The following is a 23,882-nucleotide window of genomic DNA, read 5'->3' as shown; positions in this document are numbered from 1 at the left end:
GTCTCTGTGTATACAAGAACTTAGTTCTAGTTCTAGATACATGATTGTGGATATTACAGAATGTGCCTGAGCATGATTCTAGATGAAGAACAGTTCTGGATAAAACATTGATGTCAAATGGCTTAGTTATAGGGGGGCCTGCAAGGGGGGGGGGGGTCCCAACAATGCTCTACGCTGAATTCGGAAACTTCTCGATTACGCTTTACAATAAATTCCAAGTGGCCACAACGCATTACGTAGAATTAAAACGCCAAATACGTTCTACGCAAAATGCGCCAATTACGCTCTACGTTGAATTAGAGCGGTCCGTCTACGCTCTACGTAGAATTAAAACGGCCGATTACACTCTACAGAAGAGGGCTTGCGGGCCCCCTTATAGGTTCAGGGCAGAGTAGGTAGATTGCATTGTTTGCAGGATTTTTCTGGCAAAAGTTGTGGTGAAAACTCCCACCTACCAAACCACAGAGCCTGACATGTTACAAGGAAGGCAAAATTACAAACTGTAATTATAGCAATCACTGGTGCAATCAACAAAGAGGCCAATTCAAGATGCAGAATACATGTGTAACATTTATATAATCATACTATTGTGTGCTTTATCAGCGTGTAACGTTAAAGCCATAAGAAAGTAGCCATATTGAAAGGTGCACAAAAGATCAGTGTTGTTGCTTTCGCAGTTATTCACAACTGTTACAGCAACATTAAAGGTCACCCTTAGTACAGTAAAGTTTAATTCTAGTCAAAACAATTTTGCATAGAAATGGTTTGTACAGAATCCTGCAGTATCAACTCATAGCTAAGGATTATTGTGTCAGGAGTAAGAAATGTTGCATTTCATGTTTGTAAAAGATCAAAATGATATCAATAAACCATCTATGCAGTTGGTCTTCAGTACTGAACATTATACATTTATAGATATATGTATATATATATATATATGTATATATATATAGATACATATATGTATGTTTATACATTATATATAAAGCTATGATGTCCAGGTAACTAATATATAAGGCCACTGTCAAGTAATGCAAAAAATCAGTGTACTTTTGGCACATGCACACACACAGTACAAATGGCATTAAAAGTCTGTGCATCAAAATCAGTGATACAAAATCTGATACATGGCAGCAGGTTTTGTTGAGATTATTCCCAGTACTAATATATATATAATATAGACTCCAAGAGCTTCTTGTACTCTTCTTCTTTGTCAAATTCATGATTAGAGTGATTCAACATGTCCACGATCTTCTCCGCCAATAGCTTTTCTCTTGGTCAGACTCCTTTCCAGTGGTTTTTATTACGGTCTAGTGTCTCATGTCCAGATGACACTTCTCGTCATTGATTAAAGCCTTGATCATTGCTTCATGGCCTGACCAGGATGCCTGTAGGGGAGGACTGTTTACTCATCTTTGTTCAATCCACAGACCCTCAGCAGGTTTTGGTGTGATTCTTCCCAGTACTTGGACTCCAACAGCTTCTTCTTGTACTCTGCTGCTTTCTTGAATTCTTCCTCAGAGTATTCCAAGGTGTCTGTGATCTTCTTTGCCCATTCTCTTGCATCTTCACCCAGGTCGGACTCCCTCACGCTTGTTTCCACTATCCTGTGCCTCATTTCTGCAGGGCATTTCTTCTCCTTGATCAAGTCCTTGATCATATCTGCCAGGCCGGACTTGTCAGAGATGAGTACAGGGATGCCTGCTGCGATGGCCTCCAGACCGATCAGTCCGAACGGCTCGGCGCGGGACGGCATCAGGACCAGGTGGGCCTGCTGCATGTCCTCAGCAATGTCCTTCTGGGTTCCATACGGCAGTAGTGTGGGTTTGATCTTACCACTGTGCAGGTTCTCCTCCAGGATTCTCTTGCTTGCTTCCCAATCATTTTCATCTATCCCGCGAACACGCAAACTGACGTTTGTGATCTTCTCTGCGACCTCTCCCAATGCCCGTGCTACCAGGTCATGGCCTTTCAGCTTGTCCACTTTGGTTACTCTCCCAACAGACAGCACGACTTTCTGTCCTCCTCCTGGTCTAATAGAGATGGCTTCAAACACTGGGGATGGTCTTGGGAGAAACAAGAAGTGTTGTCCTGGTTTGCTTTCTCCAAGTGACATGTACTTCATCTCGAAGTAGTCGTAGACCCTTTTTCCCAAGGAGAACACGGCATCTGCATTCTTGGTATCCTCGAGAATGTCTTCCGTCTTCTTCCCTGCAGCCAGCGCTTTTTCAGCTCCCTTGTAATACTCCGTCTCTTCTGGTATGTCGTGGTTGAAAATAACTAGTTTTGCCTCTTCACGGTGGTTCTCTTGTATGCTCTTTGCAGCTCCACTTGTGACGTTTGCATGGCCCACAATGCACTTCAGATCCTGTGGTATGTCTGGGTAACGAATAATGTGGTCAAAAGTCAACCAGTCAGGACAAGGTGGCCTCAGGTCCCTGGGATGGCGGACAGGCAGATGCAGAATGACACCATCCTCTTTGGCACACTTCTTGTCATCTTCAGATGCTTGCAGAGCTGTAGCATGAACTGTAGCACCACGCTGTTGCAGAAACTGTGCCACCTGACGGTTTGTGGTAGAACTACCTCTATGAGACTCACCGTACTCATTGTTAACCATCAGGACAGACGTGACCTCTGCGAAGGGAAAATATTCACATCATATGACTAGGAACAGAAAAGCAAGAGGGTTGGAGATACATGTAACTGGTTGTCAGATCATCTGTGGTCCCCCAAACAATTAAAAATTGGTTAGACTAAAGGATAGATGAGATGAGATACCAACTGCAGATAGCTGTCATTGACAAGTTTAGTGTGAAAAGTTCTCATCAACTAAAAGTATCTTGATCTGCAATTTAGCATTGCACATACATGTATTACAGAATATCATATACGTAGATATTGACAGGCTGAGAGCTGTATGTCTTAGACTAGTTTCAAGCTGTTTTTTTTGTTGTTAATCCCTGTATTTTGCAATCATTCATTTTTCTTACACTCACTCACGGTCCTTAAATTCATGTTTAATATGTTGAAACATGAATTCTACTGATAAAAAAAAACAGAAGGCAAAGAGACTGTACCAGGATGCTCAGCTCCATCTTGACTCCTTGACTTCTGGCCTCCTCGTAGCTGAGCCAGCTTGTCCTCCTGATGCCCCTCACCAGAAGACCCTCCGGCTGCCGGGCGCTTGGCTGGTGGCCTGCCTGATGTATCTGCCGGCCGCTTAACTGGCTGGGCCTGTAAAAATGAGATCTTAAGTTAGCTGGAACATTTCAGCTATCATCATAAGGTCAATATATAAAAATATGGTTCATTCTAAGACACTGAAGATAAGTTGGTGGCAATACCTCAAGCCTATCTGCCTTGTCTGCCAGTTGGTTCATGCCACACTCCCTCAGTACCCGCTGGAGCTTGTCCATGGACGCTTCTCTGTCTTTCTCAATCCACTTCAACAGCACGTTGTTGGCCTGGCAGGTCCAATTTATATCTTTACCCTAGAAGGAGATCATGAACATAATGTACATTACCTTAAATGTAAAATATTTAATCAAAAGTCAAAGAAATCAAAAGTGCATGCACTCAATAAATCAATCTATCAATCAATTATGAAACTAAAATCTGTAAATTCTTCAATTAAGCTCTTCCTCAAAAGCTGTAAATTAAACACATATTTCTTCATTATCGTCAATCTTCTAGACTTCTTGAACCACTATGAATAAAATTTGATTCAATTTACCAGAATATTGGTCCTCTCATTTGCTGTAAGTCCAGCTACTGCGGCCAGAGCCTCCACCTCAACTCTTTGTGTCACGTTTTGTGAGAAAAGGAAGAACAGTTTTCCCAATTCTATTCCTGCAAGAAATAAAACATTCATGAATTAATGTTATCATTTATATTCCATATTTTTAGCATACTGCACCTTGATGAAATTATTGAATGTAACAGAAGCTTAAATAATTAGAAATATACTTGAATGGCAGAGATAACAAAAATGGTCAAAATAAAGTGCATAGAAATAACCTGTTTTGCATGATTGGCTCTTTTATTATTTTGATCCACACCATAATGATAGCTCTTAATCATTTTTTAAATTTTGGTTTTCTCCTAGTTTTCTCATACATACCTTTCTCTCTTCTGAGGAAGTCCATGATGACAGCTGTGCCTTTCTTACAGACATCAGGAGGGGGATATGTCAGGGGGTTGTCTTCGATGTTCATCTCCACAAGTCGGGCCATTCGGCTCAGAGTCAGGGGAAGGCGGGAAATTCTGTTATCCGATAAGTGGAGCTTCCTGATGTTGGACAGGTTCATGATTTGTTCAGGAACTGATGTGAATCTGTTGCCAGAGATATCTACAACCTCCAGCTGCACCAGTTCTCCAACACATTCTGGCAGTGACTCCAGGCCACTATTCTGCAGACCTAAGATTTGTAGGTTCTTCAGTCTGCCGATGTCTTCAGGTACAAGTGAAGGTTTGCCCTCCCCAGCCCAGTTCCCCAAGTGTAGCTTCTTTAGACCCTCCAGCTGCAGCACCTGTCTGGGGAACTCATCAAACTGACAATCATTGATAAAAAGCTGTGTCAGTCCTGTGAGCTGAGATATCTTGTCAGGGAGACACTTGAGGGGGTTGCCTCCGATGTCCAAGAACTTGATGAGGTGAAGTGACCAGACTTCCTCTGGTATCTCTTTGAATGCATTATACTGGATGTAGAGATCCCGAAGTTGTTTTAACCTGGAGAATCCATCAGGCAATGTCTCCAACTTGTTGTCTGACAAGTCAATGACCTGTAGGTTAGGTAGAGTGGTGATTGCCTGGGGCAGTTGTGTCAGCAGGTTATTGTCAAGTTCAAGCCTCTGAAGCTTCTGTAGTTGCCCTATCTCCTCAGGTATGCTCTTCAGCCTGTTGTTAGACAGGACAAGATGTTCAACATCTCTGATGTCAAACACCTCGGCTGGCACGGAGGTCAGTCCTTTGTCACTGAGGTCAATAGTGAGCAAGCCATCAACCTTTTCAGGTTTTTGGAGAGCTAAATAAAAAGGTCAAAAATTGCTTTAAAATTTGCATTACTTATGGATGCAGAGAAGATGTCTCAAATCATGGTATTAGATATTGCAGCTTCATAAAAAAACTATATACAGTTGTTTAGATTGTGTAGTAGATTGTGTAGTAGATTGTAGTAGATTGTGACATTTATGTACTATACATTCAAATAATCTAAATGTAAAAAAAACATTCTATTCTTTAGCCCCTGTTCTAAGTCAAACAATGTGTGCAGAGAACCTGGAATCAGCTGTATAATATGATATAAGCAAACTTGACAAGTCACAGAAATTAAAGCAAACCCTAGAAGAATTGTTGGTGAGAAAAAAGACACACAGACACTGAAGAAAAAATGACAGAACAGGATATTAAAATTGCACTCTTCTATCAGAAACAATTGGCATGCAATGGAAAAATACATCACCAATGTTGAGATGCTTCGTCTGCCCTGATGTCTTACCCTGCAGGAAACAACAGGATTTCAACAGTTAGGATTTTACAAGACGCTTTAGGCAAAATTAGTATTAGAAGTCATGACAATTGTGGTTGAATCCAATAGGTGGAAGCCACATGTTTTACTACCAGTAATGGATTTATTTTGGGCTTACTTTAAACAACTGGAACACCTGCTGCACATCTTCTTGTACTGCAAGGTCTTCTGCTGTCTCCTTATCCTGTAGGTTAACAACACATCCATGAAGTCATTAACAACGCTTAACATCATCATAACATATTCAATATGATGCTTTTATGCTTTAGTTGCACAAAAAGGAGTTTGTAATATTTATTAAGATATGATAGTCTATCTCTCTTGGTTTACCTCAGAATGATTGTAACAGTTACTATGTCAGCTAAGTCTAAAATACAACATAGATCTAACAACATCATTCAGCGTGAAATCAGTGAGTTAGATACACGATTATAGTGATGTCTCCTTTCTCAGCACCAACCATTGACATTTGACATGTGACAAAGTCCAAAAAGCATACTTACACTGTTCCTAATAACAGTGTTGGCTCCAGCCCTCAGCAGTACTCTGACACACTCGGGGTGTCCTCTCCTTGCTGCTGCATGAAGGGGAGTCTCATTCTGTAGTACAGCAAAGTGTGAGATGGTCAAATTTTAAAGTATCTACACACTGAACATAACAGTCTGGCCAAATGACTACACCAGCCCCTTTAGTCCCCCACACAAGTCCTGACATGGCTCAAATGTTTAACCCTAAAGTTCAAGTTGGGCCAACACAAGTAAGGCTCCAACCGATACAGACATGTTACATGTATCAAATTGAATGTAATTTTCAGCTGTAAGTGAAGTGGGTACGGTTCCCTTGACTGTAGTACAGTATCTGATAGTCAGGACACCAGAATGACAGGATAGTGCTGTTATCATTGTCTATGCCTTGTGGTTTCATTATACAAACTCAGGGCAGGCACAGTTAAACAGACTGATTCAGAAGTAAACAGTCAAGTTACCTCATTGTTTCGTGTATCGACTGTTGCTCCAGCTGTGAGTAAAGCCTGTACAGTTCCTGTGTGGCCGTGCTTGGATGCATGGTCGAGAGCAGTCCTTCTCTGTACAGAAACAAGAGTAGAGGGGCTCCAATGGCATGTAAGACTAGGTTTCAGACAATGTACAAACTGTGACCTTTGCAACCTTCCAGGAACTTCCCGTATAAGTGTTATCCTCAGGGTACCATGATCAAGATTTTGCTCCGCTATGCTAGAAAAAATCGCTAGCATAGCGGAGCAAAATTTGGATGGTACCCATGCTAGTATAGTGTATTAAGACCATGGATGACATGAAGAAGGATGTCAGATGTACTTAATTATAAATGTGTTAATATCACTAGCTTAAAGAGTTAATCTGGTGTAAAGTTCAAGGTCATCTTTAAATATCTGTATTTTAATGATGGAAAGAAAACTAAGTTTCATAAACCGACTTGTGCAACTTTTCCCTAGTTGAGAAGAACATTTACATTAACATAATTGTCTTCTAGAGGTGACCATGTGTTTGACAATCCTTCATATAATAATAATAATAATAAGGGTGGAGTGAGGAAAGTTGTGTAAAGTGCCTTTCCCAAGGGCACAACGTCGGGCGCATGTCCAGACATGTCCTGGGTACGACTCGGGATCGAACCCGGGTCTCCCCACTTCATAGTTGATTGCTCTAAACACTACACCACCCGACGCCACGGTATAAAGCCTGACACAGAACAAAGTAAAATAAAAACAAACAAACAAATGGTTCCATAATTAGTATAGCAAAGTACCTGGTTGGTCACAACATCAGTGGCTTTATTATTTACTATGCAGTGGTCGAAATACTTTTTTTCAGTGCTATGCAATATTGCAGAATAGTCAAAATTTTGTTCTGCAATTTGGAAATACTTTCTGCAAATACACAAGCCTCTATACTACATTTGTACAATCTTGCAGGTTTATAAGCATGAACTATTGATTGATATGCAAATTAGTGAAGACAAATTTTTGGAAGTCCAAAAGGAAACAAAAGATATACAAGTCAAGACAAAGTTGATGTAAATTAGTGAAGAAGCTCCTGTTGTTTCATATCTAGAACAGGAGCTTAAGTGTTGTCTGTCCTAATTGGGGGGCCAAGAGCGCCAAATCCCAAGTGCCAATTTTTCCTGCTGCAAAATTGCAGATTGTATAAATTTTTCTTCTGCAATCTTTGAAATCTATCTGCAGATTGCAGACTGCAGACAGGTATTTCGAACACTGCTATGATACAAACTCAGGACAGGCACAGTTAGACAGACTCTGATGTTAACAGCAAAGGTACCCCGCTGTCCGGTGCATCGACTGTCGCTCCAGCTGTGAGTAAAGCCTGTACAGTTCCTGTGTGGCCGTGCTCGGATGCAGAGTGGAGAGCAGTCCATTTCTGTACAGAGACAAAAGTAGGGAAGCTCCATGTAAGACATGTCTTGTACCAACCATGACTTCTGCAGAACTTCCAGTATAGTGTAAGTCAAGTTAGAACATGGATGACATGAAGAAGTTTAAAATGTTAAATATAAGTTTAAGGTGTTTTACATATTACTAGTAAAAGGAGGTGATCTGATGTAAAGACCAGGGTCATCTGTAAACATCTGTACTTTAATGATGAAAGGAAAACTTAGTTTCATAAAAATTAAGTCACTTGACAATGTGCAACTTCATAGCCATTAACATGTAATTACAGTAATAGGTGACTAAGTGTTTGACAATCGTTCATATAAAGCCCGTACAGTATACTATGAACAAAGTAAAATAAAAAGAAACAAACGGTTCCTATGAGTATAGCAAAGTACCAGTGAGTGACAGTCATGACATCAGTGGCTTTATTATTTACTAGTATCAATGATACAAACTCAGGACAGGCACAGTTACACATGTAGACAAACTCTCATGTAAACAGCAAAGGTACCCAAAGGGAGTTGCTTCGTGCATCGATTGCCGCTCCAGCTGTGAGTAAAGCCTGTACAGTTCCTGTGTGGCCGTTCTCGGATGCTTTGTGGAGAGCTGTCCATGCCTGTACAGAGACATGTAAGATTAGGGTTCAGACATGTACATGTACTTGTACCAACGGTGATCTTTACAGCCTTCCATGAACTTCCCGTATAGTGTAAGAACATGGATGAAGAAAATTGTTGAAGATGCACTTACTAATAGATATAAACAGTGGCTTATGAGCTTTATAGAAGGAAAGCTTGAAAGAATCAGTACGGTAGCACAAAGAGGTGTTGTGATGTAAAGATCAACTTCATCTGTTTAAACACTCCACAGTGTTTCAAAATCCTTTCATGAATTTGTTATATATAATGTAAATTGTTATATAATAACTTACGCCGTTGTTGGCAGCATTGACATTGACTCCCTCGGCCAGGAGCTGTTTAACTTTGTCCTCATCACCTCGCCTGGCGGCTTCTCTCAGCTCCTGAAGAACAGAAACATCCAGACATAAAACTACTTTTAAGATGCTGGACAGCTTTAATGGTTCAAGGTTTAAAACCCTTTTTACTCTATATGTTTATTCAACAATTCTCAATATCCAAAATGTCATTAACAACATACATGTAGTCGGAGCAAAGGTGATGGTGTACATGTAATACCTTTGAAAAAAATTTACCTTTTTTGTTAGTGGTGGAAAAAGTTGTTCTTGCCAACTGTGGACTTGAGAAGAAGAGTTTCACCAACCTGTTCTTTCTCCTCCATGAGTTTTTCTGCTGTAGTTCTGATGTTGTGAAACACACTGGTGTATCCTGGTGATGTCCTAAGTCTGCTGGGCCAGATTTACTAGTAGTCCATTCTGATGCAGATTTCCTGCATTCTCTACAAAAGACAAAGGTCAGACAAGCAGTTACGTAGTTACTGCTCCATCCGCCATTTTAGTTACAAGGTCAGAAGGTCACAGGTGCTTTTGTTGGGCACAGGTACCATAACATTAGACAAACAACAGTGTTGGCTCCTTTTATTCACTGTTCACAGCAAAATGAACAAAATAAAGACAATGTGGAAACGTGTCCCTAAGATAATCATTTCTGATATTTCTAAGTTGACTTAGCACCAGTGAGAGTCACTGGGGGCAACGCAACACAGCAGCGTCATGCACACAGCAGCAAACAATGCACACATATTCAGTTACAATAAGAGAGTCACACTGGTTCACGTTTAACGTTTAATGGTTGTACAAAAAAACACACTTGTGGTTAGTTCTGAAAGGTGGAATGGTGTGAAGTGCTTAATACAATAAAAAAGTCAATAAAAAAGCTTAGATAACCCCAAACCCGAGGATGATGAGTAATGTAAAATGGTGTAAAAATAAGGCTTATGCAAGTTGTTGACATTTCTGAGCAAGAATGATTAAATCTAAAAAAAGAATAGCCAAGATAGCTCTGTGCAGCCCAGCTCTCAATAACAACATCCATCCACTGTTGACACTGGGAAAAGGTTCAACTTGTCAATACCCTTTTCTCAATTTTACGGTATCTCACAGTAAGGCCACACCAATTTAATTTCTTGGTTAACGGATTTTTCTAGAAAAATAATGGAGCAAGCGGGCAAAAAATAAAAATAAAAACAGGCCTTAAGGCATGCTATTATGGCCCAAAATGGTACAATAGGAGCTATTAAGTCAACACACCAGACTCTGGTTCAAAATTTAAACAATTATGAATGCTCACCAGGTACACGCCCACACTTTCGTATTTCTTTCATCAAACTAAAGATTTCCTTCCTCAATACCCAAGACTAGAATGGACATCAAAGGTGGTACAACATTCTGAGTTTTTAGGTTCCAGAAGATTGAATTGAACTAAATTTGAAGCTCCTTGATTTCTGTCGCATTATAATAATTTATGAGGCCCGTTATGCTAAAGTTTAAGGTGTTTAAAAGTGCTCCGTAGTTTAAGAAGGAACCTTGCACAAGACCCTAGATCTATCTACATCCTCTCAAGAGTTTTCTGACTTACCTTAAAGTGTTCTAGGGAAGACTGTGAAGTTCCTTTGGTCTGTAGAAACCAACTCGAAGAAGTTCCTCTTTTCAAACCGCGGTTACTTCCGGGTTGGTCACGTGACGGCCACTCCCGCCAGGTTGAGCTGCAGTACCCAGATCGGCGCCAGGCGGCGCTTTTTGCGCACAAGGTTCACAACAATATTAAACTCAAGCACACAGAAATAAAGCTAGGATATCATGTGTATCATGTAGATTCTCAGCAAAGAAGTTGGCCAAGGACAGACCTAGATAGAAGGAGAAAGTCATGGCCTTATATCTCGCAAGGGATGGAGAGGAGAAGTATATAATCAATGTGGTGGCCTTACATGAATAAAACAGTGAATAAATGAAGCTTTGTCTGCTAGTAGGTGTCTGTGTTAATGCATGGAGGTAAAAAAGACCTCCTCCATGGTTAATGCAACCAGCCCCTATGGGCTTATAAGACACATTAAACCATCATCTAATAATACAGAATAATACAATAAGAGAACAGTGAGGTAGAAATGGACAAAACCCCAACCAATACTCAACTTCACGATTATAATTACGTGGGAACTGGAAACGTGTGTGAAATACATCCCTGAAAGAAGAACTAATTAATATGTCAGCTGAGTTAAGGTTTTGTCATCCAACCATTTGGAAGTGTTACAAAGTGTCCTCCATAGCACTTCTCTAGTTTACAACATAGTAATTAGAAAAGGTAGCAAATACCAATAATAATACTGGCAAAGATATTGTGTTATACAAGTGAGTACACCGTGCCATACAGAAATAAACAATAAGTCAGACAAGGTGGTGCATAGAAGGAATATATTCACCTCCGATTCTGGAACAAAATGCACTGTAAATTTACAACTCTTCAATGGAATTACAAGCAATGCTAAACTGGAAGAGGAACATCAAAACAACTCCATGTAGTCTGAGACTCATTTAGTTTTCCTTCCAGGCTTCTTTCCAAATTTTCACTAGAAATAACAGAAAACTGAGGAAATGGTGTTTTAACACAAGGACAAACTCTTTGGCTACATTTAGTGAGATAACTTCACACCAGACCCAAAATTGGACAAAATAACATAAAAATTGTTTCATTTCACTTAAATTACATGAAACAATCAGAAAGTAATATTTCATGATACTTGCTGCCCAATCAAAAAGCAATATTTCATGATTGACACATACTTGCTAGCCAATCAGAAATTTGATGATCATATAACATTACATGATTGTACAGTAACTATATTTATCATATATTTACCATATTTTCCACTAAAGTGATATAGTTAATAAAATAGATTATCATAAAAATTACTTTTTGCTGTATTTTTAAAAATCTGTATAATATTGTCTGGCATCTAAAGATTAAGATACTCCTTGATCCTAAATTCCTCTGTTTATTTACAACATATATTTACACCAGATGCATGTACATTTGGACATTACAGAATTTGCCTAAGCAAGGCTCTTAGGTAAAGCACCGTTCTGGATAAAACATCTCTGTCAACAATTCAAACGCAGTATTGAAATAATCGATGTTCCATATTATATAACTAGAAAGGCCAATATTTGCTTTGGAGCAAATACAGCGATGGGTTCACCACATTTTACCACATGGCAGGGAAAGAATGAGAAACACAAGGGAAAACAATGATTTACATTGATATAACTATAATATGAAGTAACATACAACTAAAACAACAGTTGGATAGCTATTCCCTACTTTATTGGTTAGGATTTTTAATTGCATAATGCAAACTGTTGATTTTCAAAATAAAAAAAAACGTTCATGCCCCGCATTCCAATGCTGGAGCAGAAAAGCTTGAAATACCTACCAAAACACTTGAATAAAGACATACTGTCAGTATGGAAATACTCTGCAGGTGTTAATCAAGTTAAATCCCAACAGCCAATCAGCAAGAAATGCTCTGTGCAGGTGGAAATGCTCAGTGTGCAGGTGTTAATCAAGTTAAATTCCAACAGCCAATCAGCAAGAAGTATAGAGGAAAGCTGCATGCCTATTGGTTGATGCCCTGCATTCCATTGTGATGACTCATGCCCAGACGTGGTAAACATGGCACACTAACACAGTAATACATTAGCTATAATACAGCCAAAAAACTCAAATAAAACCATTCTAAAAGCCTGTATCACAAACATTTAAAAAACGCCTAGGGGTATTTGCCCACTGTACCTCCATACCAAATTTCAGGACCTTAGGCCCTAAAATGAAGAAGCTGAATCCATTTAAAAAATGGCAGGAGGAGGAGGAGGAGAAGGAGGAGGAGAAGAAACATCAGAAAAAGCAATATGGTTTCACCACACCACTTCGTGGTGTGGTGAACCCATAATTACAGCGTTGTGCTGCCGTGAAAAATGCTTTAAAGTGGATACCAGCAGTCTAGCCTCAAATGGTCTGAAGATCACAGGATGTATCTTGACTATTACAAACTGCAACCTTGCTTGCCATATTAATCACTTATGCATCAGCACAGAGTCTATGATGCTGTTGTATATTATACTATTGTGCATTACAGGGGTATACCTGGCCTGGCACTAAAGGTTAAACTTTGTTTGATTCATGTCACCCTGAGCTTGTGTCTTGTTATTACAAAAGATGTATATGAGCTGTTCCATCAGTAAACAGTAGGGGAAGGTAAAAAGGACAGAAGTAAATATATGAAAAAAATTTCTAGGTCTAACACATATCTGTATCTGTATAGCCTGTATAACCGCTTTTCGGCGTAACACACCAGCTTCGCAGGCACACGGCATGATGGCAGAGATCTATTGAATGTTGAATCAGTCTGTTATTTTTTAATTCCATGATTATCATTTCTTGACAAGCTTATAGACTGCCCGACTACATGTCCCGGTATGAATTATCTCCATTCTGATAAAAATGGACAGTGGTGAGTTGTGTACTTTAGTTCAGAAACACTCCCTTTCCAGAGAAGCATTATATCATTATATTGGGACAGATACAGTTGTAGGTTAGAGTCATCAATCATCATGTTTGCATATTGGGCTGCTTACCAGAACTAATTATAATGTTTGTATTGGGTTTAAGAATGTATCAGGCTGAATGCTACATACTACAGTTGTTCCTGTCATCTAACCAGTCTTAACTAACATTTGTCTTAGACCTTCTGTGTCTGGATGTTGTCTTCATTTGCGAGTTGGGGCAAAGAAGTGGCCTCAGCACTATGGTCACAGTAACCTCCCTCTCTAGTGCAGCACATTACTGAAAAGAATTTAGCATTGTTTGGAGTCAGTGTACATGTACATGTGTAGTTCAGCCTTTTTGCTGCATTTTTTAAGAGATAGAGAATGTTATGTCAGAAATGAAGTCTATCTCTCACTTTCAAATACACTGAAAATTCCAATACTTTTCACAGTGACCTCTCCTCTCCAAATTCATGACAATGCAAATATTATCAAGAGTTTCCAATGTATTACTACAGTTAATATCACTTGTATTTGGAACCTCTAACTGTATCATATTCAACAAAATTTAAGTTCTATATCATTGTCTTCAACATGTTGCCATTGCTATAACCTCACAAATACAGTTATCCTACCTCAGCTGAGGACATGTACAGAACCATGTTGGAAACTCATATGTTGTGCAGCACCAGGCAGCTGGCTGTGGTGTCCGCTCCCTCAGGAACTAGACGCCTAGAGAAGCTGTTGGTGGAAAATAAAAAAAGAGAGAGAATGCTTTTAAAAATGTTACATCAAATCACATCATATTGTACTAGTAACAGAATGTGGGAGATTCATAAACAAGAGATTCATAAACCATTTGGTGCCATGTAGGTTAATGCACACTTGAGTTTAAAAAATTTGTACATACTTTATTGAAGTATGTGTACCAGAACAGGTGTTTGTCTGTTAAATAGATAATTTTATTAAATTTGTGAAGATAGTGCAGTCTTGAATGTATAGCAAAAATCAATTTACACGTTACTGGAATTCAATCAAATACTACGGGACGTAAATTTAAGATACAAAGAGCACTTTCTTCAGACACCCTGGAGTACAGCATGCCCATGGGAACCAATATAACTCACTCTAGCCCATTCAATGTTGGGTGTTCCTCAGCAGCCTGCACCACAGCCTGGAACCCTGCAGGCTCCATGGAGATGTGCCACAATTGCAGCTGCTCCAGGGCAGGGAGTCTGGGTAGAGCCTCGGCCAGATCCATGGCAGCGGTGTCAGACAGGTGTGTGTCATTACCAGACATGTCCAGCCAGGTCAGTGCCGGCAGTGTGCTGATGACCTGTGCGACCCTCCGCAGTCCGGCTCCTGTTACTCGCTTATTACTCCCGATGAACAGCTCCTGTAGTGTGGCATTATAGTGAGGGGCTGTGGTCAGACTCTTGTTACCAGGTGGGTTTTGTTCCATGTCCAAATTGCTGGGCTGGCAGAGTGTTTGCACCAGTGAGACAATCCCTGAGTCTCCTATGTTATTCCAGCTCACATCCAACACCTGTAAGTGCACCAGGTGAGGCAGAGCTTTGATCAGGGATGATATTCCCCTGTCACTGATACAAGTCCCACTGAGAACCAACACCTTCATGGCTGTGAGGTGGTGGAGGATAGCAGCCAGCAGATATTCCAACCCAAGGTCTCCTATTTCATTTTCACTAACGTCCAGTTTGATCAGTCTAGTTAACTTACGCAGTGCAGGGACCAGTGTGCGCATGCCTGTTGGGCTGATACCGGTCTTCTCCAGGCCCAACACCTGCATGGCAGTGAAGGTGTGGAGGATGATGGTGAGAGATTCCAGCCCAGTGTCACCAATCTTATTACCACTTATATCCAGTTCTCTCAATCCCACTAGGTGGCGCATGTAGGGAGCCAGGTATGACATGCCCACAGATGTCATGCCAACTCCAAATACTATCCCTCCAAGACGGAGTACAGCCAGGTGTGGAACACTGGACAGCCCAACCTGTAGGACTTCCATCCCAGTATCACCAAGGTCAGGGTTCTCAGACAGATCCAGCTCCTCTAACAGAGACATGTGTCTGAACCCCTGCACAAGTGGCTGGAGTGATGATGGTGTTAGTTTTGTGAGTGACAGACCCAGGGCCCTCAGACAGGGAACATTCTCAAGAACTGAAACCAGCTTGGCTGTCAGATCAGGTGAGTTAAACCAAGTGGAACGTCCTTGGTTATACTGTCCTGATAGCTTCAAGTCCACTTTAAGTCCAGGGAGTGAAGTTGTAAAACACTGCTGTAGGTACTGAACTGTGTCTCTGCTGTCAGTGCCTTCACGGATCTTAAGTATGAGCCTGTCTGGCATGTTTTCTGAATGAAGATTTTGTATGAAATACTTAAGAGCTGTAGCTTCTCTGCTGTTAATGGAGCTGTCCAGCGTGACAATTGGCAGGGCTTGACTGATACCCTGAACAACTTCTGGTTCTTGCCTCTCACTAAGGATGTTCAGGCACAAGTGTGCAAACCTTCTACAGGTTTGGCAGGATTTTCGCACGTCTTGATCCATTGGCACAGTTGATATTGTAAGCTGTTCTGGTAGCAAGTGTGTGAACTCTCTGCTGCTGAGCTTGCTTAGTTCCTCCATCATAGCTTGTGCTGCCTGTGAGTCACAGCCACATGTGAACTGAAGCAGGTTACTGAGATCAAATGCCTTGCTTATGGAGGTGAGCTGCAGCAGCTCAACAATGTCTTGGTTCACTTGAGCATGAGCTACATATCGTCCGGCCAGGAACTCTTGCATGGTCTTGTGTGAAAAGTTCAGCTGTTTCCTAGGGTGCAATTTTGAGGAAGAAACCTCCAAGGAGACCACACCCAGCTTTAACAGTAACTCCCAATTAACCTTTTCTCTCTTTACTTCTGTAAGGTCAAGCAGGGTCTCATTCCTCAGCAGTGCCTCTAGTGCAAGCTTGCCGAGCTGCAGTAATGACTCAGCAATCTCTGTAGGCAGCCCTTCTGTTGGCATGTCCATTCCTTCCCGCTCACAGCACTTTCTGACCAGACATGTCAGCAGGTTGTTGTACAGCCCCATCATTGTTCCAGTAGACACCATGTCTTGGTCCTCCTCCCACAGCAGACACACAAACATCAGGAACATTGGGGTTTGGATGAGGTTATTTATGATTTTGTCATCTTTCAGCACTACAACAGTTGTTGTGTTCTCCTCCTCCCCATGACTGCCAGTAGATAAATCATTGCTTTGTGTATCACTGTTATCATCATCATCAATGTCTTCATCTTCATTGTTATCAATGACAGGCTTGACAGTGAAATGTTGCTTGATGAAATCTTTTGCCAACTCAGGACTTCCTGTGATGGAGAAATATTTCTTCACGTGCTTTGCAGCATGTTTAGGTGAGAAGCCCATGATGTGTACGTGACAGTCTGGCTGGGTGTACTGCTGCACTCCTGCTGAGGGTCGGGAAGTGATCACAATCATGCTGTTGGGGTACATCTTGCCAGACAGCAGTTTGGGAATGGCCTGCCCGGCTGCCCTGGCCTCAGGCCGCAGCTCATCATACCCATCTAGGAGGAAGAGCACACGGGACGTGTTCCTCTGTAGGATTGTTCTAATGGACTGTACATCAATACCTTCAGTTGTTTGAGAAACGCACTGGTCCCACACCATCTCCTCTATGGTCTCCCCCTCTCTCACCTCCCGGAGTCGGATCAACAGGACGATGTCGTGCCGTCTTCCCAGCTCTGTTTTCTGTGAGACGGCATCTAGGGCTTCTTTGGACAGAAACGTTGTCTTCCCCCCTCCAGCTTCACCCTCAATCAGAATGCACCTTGGTGCTGTGGACAGTCCTGTGACATCTGGCTTGAACAAGTCGTCTAATGACTTAAGCTCTTTCCTCTCTTCTCCCCTCATTGATTCTGAACTTTTATGTTTTGATTTTTGTATCAACTCTAACTGGGTGAAGATGTCACTGAGGCTAAGTGTGAAATCATTATTCCAGATCACAGGCTTGAGTTCAGTCAGTTTCACCTCATAGTACTTCTTAACAGACTCCTGGAACAAATCTGGAATACAGAGAACACTGTTGTAAGATTTCAAAATCAATATTAGTGAAAATGTAACTTATGCAAGACGGCAATTCATATTTATATCTTATATAAGGGAAAAACCTTGTCAGCCTTAATCATCATCATCATGCCTCCGGATTAATTATCCGGTAACGTAAACTTGATAAAGTTACTGCAATACACCCAGTCCCTTTTCAGCTTTCAACTCATAGTACTCCAAGCCCACCGGCACGTCTTATACATATAGCAAAAAATTTATTCTGGCTGACAGTTTGCACATTTTGTGCATAGGCTTAACCAGCGTACGAAATACTTTTCTAAGGCAGGTTGCCCAGTGTGCAACCTGGGTCAAAAAATAGGTTGCAATGAAGAATTTCAAGTTGCACCACCTTTAATTTGCCGATTTCCTCTGTTGCGTAAATACATGTACATACAATGCAATGCAATACACCACAATATCAACATGAACATAATTGTACCACTCTATAAGCTCTCACCTTCCTCTATACAAGTAGCTGGTTTCTTCTTCCCTGGAAACTCTTCTCCATCCTCCCCCTTCCTCTTCAGCTGGCTGCTAGAGGCTCGGGGTGAACCTGTCTCAGAGAGGTGGATTCAGAATTTGTAAGATTTCCAAACCCTATTCCCACATTATAAATGAGTCAAATACTATTATTGAAAACCTGTCTGGATCAGATTCCAGCTTGAAAATAGGCACATGTCAACATTTCAAGATTTCTAGTAGTAGTATAAATTAATGGCAGTTTTTGGTATAATATACATGTAAGTTATTAATGTTATAAATTATAAATTGATGACAAAATATGTGTGATTGTGGAAACTTGTGGTTTTCTCTGACTGGTAGAAATGACAACAATGTGCAATGACAAACCTTTAGTGTCATTAGTAACATAGTTTTTGTATGTTGATAGAAAATGGAAGTTTTTTAAAGTTACATGTACAATGTACCAGGTTTCGAGTGAATCCTTGATCCTTCAGAGGCCGTCTCCCCGGTAAGAGCTGCACCGCTCTTTCCCTTCTTGACTTCAGCAACGTGACCTACACACAGTTCAGTTGGACTTTAGACATGATTCTGTATTTGTACAAAATCTTGTAATAATTTTGTATGGAGGTCTAATCTTAACAAAGATGTCTACTGTAGCATTTTTACACAAACTATATTAGGGCATATGGTCCCTAATCTAGTTAGTATAAAAATAACAGTAGACATCTTTGTTATATTAGACTTTCATACTTTCATACAGACTATCATACAAGTTGTATTAGTTGGGTAGAAAAAAGTTATTATAAACCGATGAATTTTTGCCAATTAGGATCTTGATTAATTCCATTACACATCAAAACAGAGGTCAGCTTCCAGGGACACATGCCTTTTCTGTGGTCTCAGTGCGTGGCAACCAGTATTTTCGACTCACCAAACTCTTTTTTTTTTTGCCATCTTTACATCTGCAACGTCTGCCAGACTGAGACTTTCATAAAGTTAACAACCACCTTTGTGATTTGTTCTGTAATTTTGCCCTTTACTGGTTGCTGGGAGAAGCCAGATTGGGAGGGTGCCCCGCCACAACGCAGTGAGTAAGGTTTACGATGCCTAAATCAGCTAGCCGATGAGATATTGTAGTTTAGCTTAGGTTTTTATTAGGTGTATTGAATATTTGTACTTGTTTAATGTTCCTGTGTTATTTTACTTGTGAATTTAGTTGAAAATGTTAAAAAATTTTGTTGTACTTGTGATTATAAGTAACTTTATCAGCGCTATATTCCTGGTTAACTTTGGCGCCTTTTTAGACAAACCAAATTGTGATGTAAATTAGCTGACAGCTAGCTGAGCCGCATCCTGTTGATGCTCATGAATAATTGCTCATGAATTCCTGTCATTGTTAGATTCAGCAATATTCAGACTAGTCGGTTTAGGGATAATCAGTTAAGAGTTTGATCTACACAAATAAGCTCTGTGGCAGGTTACGCAGGTACTTGTTTGGACAGAAATAAATAAATAGACACTGATTTAACTTATCAGTTGAGACAAGACCTTTTATTCAACAATTTCCTTACCTGCTTGTCCAAATGCCTGAAGGAATTGCTGATGAGACTCCTCCCAGTATTTGGACTCCAGGAGTTCCTGCTTGAGTTCTGCAGCCCGACGGAACGCGGCTTCTGACATCCGCAGAACATCCGCAATCTGATCTGCCCAATGTCCGACATCTACAGAATCGTCACCCGTGATTTTAAGAACAGAGTGGTGGAATTCTGGTACGACCTTATGGACCAAGTCCGCCAGTCCTGATTGGTCAGATATGAGAACTGGCACGCCGGCTGCCATGGCCTCCAGACCGACCAGTCCGAAGGGTTCTGCACGGGAGGGCATGAGAACCAGGTGGGCCTGCTGCATGTCTCGGCAGACGTTTTCCTGGGTGCCGGGTGGGAGAAGTGTGGGGATCAGTTTTCCTGAGTTGATGCTGGTTTGGAGAATGGACATACTGGCCTGATACTCCTCTTTACTGACACCACGAATCCGCAACTTGATTCTGTCCTGACTCCTTTCTAAGGCTTCTGACAAGGCCTTGACTGCCAAGTCAAAACCTTTCACCTTCTCAACTGTTGTCACCCTACCAATTAAAAGAATAACTTTCTCACTTGTTTCAAAGTACTCAACTGTAGTGTTCAGGAACAAGTCTGATGGTTTGGGCAGGAAGAGGTAGTGAGTTGGCCTCTTGTCTTTAGGAATTGCACGAAATGAGTTTATAAAGTGGTCTTGTGTTCTGTGTCCCACAGAGAACACAGTATCTGCCTTCCCTGCATCTTGTCTGATAGAGTCTTCCTTCTCACCAATGCCCATGGCCTTCTCATCTTCCTTGTACTTCTCTGTGTCTTCAGGTATAGTCTGGGTGACAAGACTGAGGCTTGCTTGGGGGAAACGCTGTTCCTTGATAGTTGCTGCTGCTCTGCTGGTGACCCCACTATGACCCACAATCCACCCTGCATCCTGTGGGAGACTGGGATAGCGGACAGGGTGGTCAAAGGTCAGCCAATCCAGACAGGGTTCCCTTGTGTCTCCCTGACTGCGGGTTGGGAGGATGAGCTCCACTCCATCAGCCTCAGCACACTTTCTGTCCTCCTCTGTATCTTCCAAAACAGTACTGTAAACTTTCCACCCTGCTCCTGTTAGGGTCTGGGCCACCTGTCGGCTGACAGGGGAACTGCAGTCCTCAGAGGTGGCATACTGGTCACTCACCAGGAGAACTGAGCTGGACTCGGCAGTTTCACCTGAGCACCCAGCTGCCCCCTGGCCCTCAGCCATGACTCACATGGGTGTCAGCTACATGTACATCATTATAGGAACACCTGGAACAGACAGGTGTGTGTCAGGTATGTGGTAGCAACACCTGGGACAGGTGTGTGTCAGGTATGTGGTATCACCTGGAACAGACAGGCGTGTGTCAGGTATGTGGTCACAACACCTGGAATAGACAGGCGTGTGTCAGGTATGTGGTAACAACACCTGGAACAGGCAGATGTGTGTCAGGTATGTGGTAGCAATAACACCTGCATGGGACAGCCTGACAAGTGTGTGAAACAATATCTTGTAGCTTAAGTATCGATTGGTATACTAGTATTCACAAGATATGCAAATTAGGATATGGCCATATTAGCCGTGGACGACTCTGGTACACCTTTTTGCATGATAATGCCGGTGACAGAGTCGTGGAAAGCACCATAGGCCAAAACGAACCTTTGCCGTGCCGGGCCTCATGCAACGGGCCGGCCCCGGTTTTTTGGTGTCCCTGGCTTCCCGACGCACTCACCTGCCGGGCCGGGGGGATAAGACAAACACAGCATTTAACCACAACACGGCCTCGGAGCACGTAACTCCATACAAATCATCGGCGATCGGCGCCATTTTGAATTCAGGAATCGGCCCGCAAAACAGGCCGGACCCTGAGTTTACGACAGATTACGTCGTTATTTTCAACTCTCCAACATTCAAGCTGCGGGTATCATGACGTAATCTGTCGTAAACTCAGCGACTCACCGGCATTATCATGCAAAAAGGTGTACCAGAGTCGTCCACGGCTATGGCCATTATAGTTTTCGTATAGCGATGGGGGTAAATTACTTGATTTTTTAGCAATTATCATTTACAGTTCAGGTGGGGATGATTTTCAGTTTCAGTACCTTTTTTTTAAACAAAAATAACGTTACCCGAGTGGGTAAGGCGGTTTCACCATAGTTAGTGAGCGTTTTTTAGGGGGGGGAGGGGGGCCAGGGGTATTCGAACATTGTACTTCTTTTCAATCTTTTGGTTTCCCACAGTGCGCGGGCAGGTGGGAATACGGCCAGACTTGGGGTGTAATTCAGGCAGCCTTGGGTGGGAAATAGCGGACTACTGATTTACCACTTTTAGGACCACCGAAAAACCACTATGAGGTCAGCTGACCTAATTTGCGTTCAGCTCTTTCACACCGATTACTGCCCAAAGGCTGCCGCAATGCTGCCCGGTGGGAATCTGGTGGTGTTATGGTGGTGTTTTACGTCAGGTCACTAGGGGTCATCACCGCTACTTAATCCTGCTTACCCACATAATGTACGTTATGTAGTCATGTCGCTTGAGAACTTCCTGGTTCTGTTGTTTATACCGGACTTTGCAGTTTCTATACATACCGTTACAGGTCACCTATCCACAGTAAACAAAAGTTATTTATTAAGGGATTATTTCTTAGAGTTGTATTTCCGGTACTTACATGCATGCAGGATCGGCACTGGAAATGTCGTCAGTCGGCCGCTTCATCTTTTGACTAATTATTACTCCGTGAAGGAGGTCAGGACCTCCGGACGGAGTGTTGTGATCGGCTGATTTTTCATGTTCGCAGTCAAAACACTGGGTTCTCTTTGTGTAATCGGCACGCAATTTTATACGCCGTCTGCGGGCATGCCCGTGTTGATGCACATTCGTGTATTTTTGCCGTTGCTGCTTTCGCGGTCAATGTAATATTGCAGGCGCACCCCTACAATTACGAGGCGAATTGGAATGGTCCAGAAAAACGCGTTGTTTGGAATAGCAGTGGGGGGGTGGAACTTCATGCAGATACGGGGTGGTTTTGATAAGTGGTTCCAGATGTTTTTGCCCATGCTTAAGAGATGCCAAGTTTTTCGGAAGATGTTCGCAGCCAAAACGCATTCTTCCGTACGTCGCATTTCTGTGAAATTTCGCATGTGGTGTGGCATTATGTCCGGGATGATGCATGTCTTTTTATTTTTACCGTAGCTGTTTTGATATTGAAGTAAATGCATATTTTAGAAACATCCCTACTTTTACAATCCTGTGGAATAGGCCGTAGGTTTAGGCAGTTGTCTGGTAGCAGAGGTACTGTAAGCAGATATCCTGGTTATCTGGCCGGCGGTAGTAACACTCGCGGTGCTTACCGCAACTGTTGCTGGAATTTGGCCTGTTCCAGGCGCGCTTAATTAGGTACAGGCACGTTAAGACGGTGGGGCTGTCTTCTAGACACGACCATGATAGTCCGATCTTTATGTGAATGCAATGATTGTGTGTGTGTGTAATTAGAATGAACTTCGAACTTGTAGCACAGTATCTTTACATGCCCTGGGAGCAGTAATGGATTTAGCTTTTTGTATGTTTTATGCTTGTGACGCGCCCTCATTGTATTAACCGTTGCCTAATTATAATGTCTGCACAGTAGGTCTAGCCTGGTATCCAGTCTGATCGTGATTGGGGGTATTGGGGTGTTCAGGCAGGTTGTGTCGTCGGGGGCTCTAAGAGCTTCCCCCGCCCAGTGCAACAGACCGTCCCGGTAGGAGTGTTACGCTAATCAGAGACAGTATGCTTGGGGATTTGGTTTCCCCCAACACGATAGGAGGGCTAATTAATCTCTCGTGAAATACACACCGGGAAACCTATGTGAGGCGGGCGGGCCAGAGCTCTTACGGCCCCGAGCTCTTACGGCCCCGACCACGATCAGACTGGATACCAGGTTACAGTAGGTCTGGCATTGACGCTTGTTTTTGTTGAAATGTATAAAACTTCACGGAGGATTGTCACCTATGGCTTCTTGTTATTACTTATATCTATTGTCTTTATTCCTACTTTCCTTTCAGAATTATTGTTTGGAAAATGCAACAACAGAATGAAGAGAAGTATGGTTGTGCAATAAAATCTGTGATGTTACTTAGCGTGCATTCTGCTAGTAGGTTTCATTGACAAATAACATAACATTTCGTCGTGTCAATATGTTCCTTTATATTTAGCTGGAAAATACCGGTAAATGGTTCGCTACCTTTATCTG

General features: G+C 41.9%; 2 protein-coding genes across 2 annotated transcripts; both read right to left on the bottom strand.

Annotated features, from left to right (window-relative positions):
• Positions 1-986: 986 nt before the first annotated feature.
• On the bottom strand, positions 987-10,614 carry LOC109483910. Its single transcript, XM_019787049.1, has 13 exons — positions 10,514-10,614; positions 9,240-9,374; positions 8,890-8,979; positions 8,470-8,574; positions 7,846-7,944; positions 6,516-6,614; positions 6,034-6,129; positions 5,648-5,714; positions 4,124-5,026; positions 3,737-3,852; positions 3,348-3,494; positions 3,081-3,237; positions 987-2,637 (listed from the first exon to the last, which is right to left on the bottom strand). Exons 2-13 carry the CDS (start codon positions 9,255-9,257, stop codon positions 1,406-1,408), a joined length of 3,129 nt encoding a protein of 1,042 aa, XP_019642608.1. The 5' UTR covers positions 9,258-9,374; positions 10,514-10,614; the 3' UTR covers positions 987-1,405.
• A 2,712-nt stretch (positions 10,615-13,326) lies between these two features.
• LOC109483866 (NLR family CARD domain-containing protein 4-like) lies at positions 13,327-20,878 on the bottom strand. The gene is made up of 6 exons (XM_019787008.1): positions 19,633-20,878; positions 18,526-18,615; positions 18,057-18,152; positions 14,604-17,556; positions 14,112-14,217; positions 13,327-13,774 (listed from the first exon to the last, which is right to left on the bottom strand). Exons 1-5 carry the CDS (start codon positions 20,876-20,878, stop codon positions 14,148-14,150), a joined length of 4,455 nt encoding a protein of 1,484 aa, XP_019642567.1. The 3' UTR covers positions 13,327-13,774; positions 14,112-14,147.
• Positions 20,879-23,882: the final 3,004 nt, after the last annotated feature.

The sequence above is a fragment of the Branchiostoma belcheri genome, unplaced genomic scaffold (genome assembly GCF_001625305.1).
Source record: "Branchiostoma belcheri isolate BF01 breed outbred unplaced genomic scaffold, Haploidv18h27 scaffold67, whole genome shotgun sequence".
Lineage (NCBI taxonomy): Eukaryota > Metazoa > Chordata > Leptocardii > Amphioxiformes > Branchiostomatidae > Branchiostoma > Branchiostoma belcheri.
This window is presented reverse-complemented; position numbering and strand designations above follow the sequence as displayed.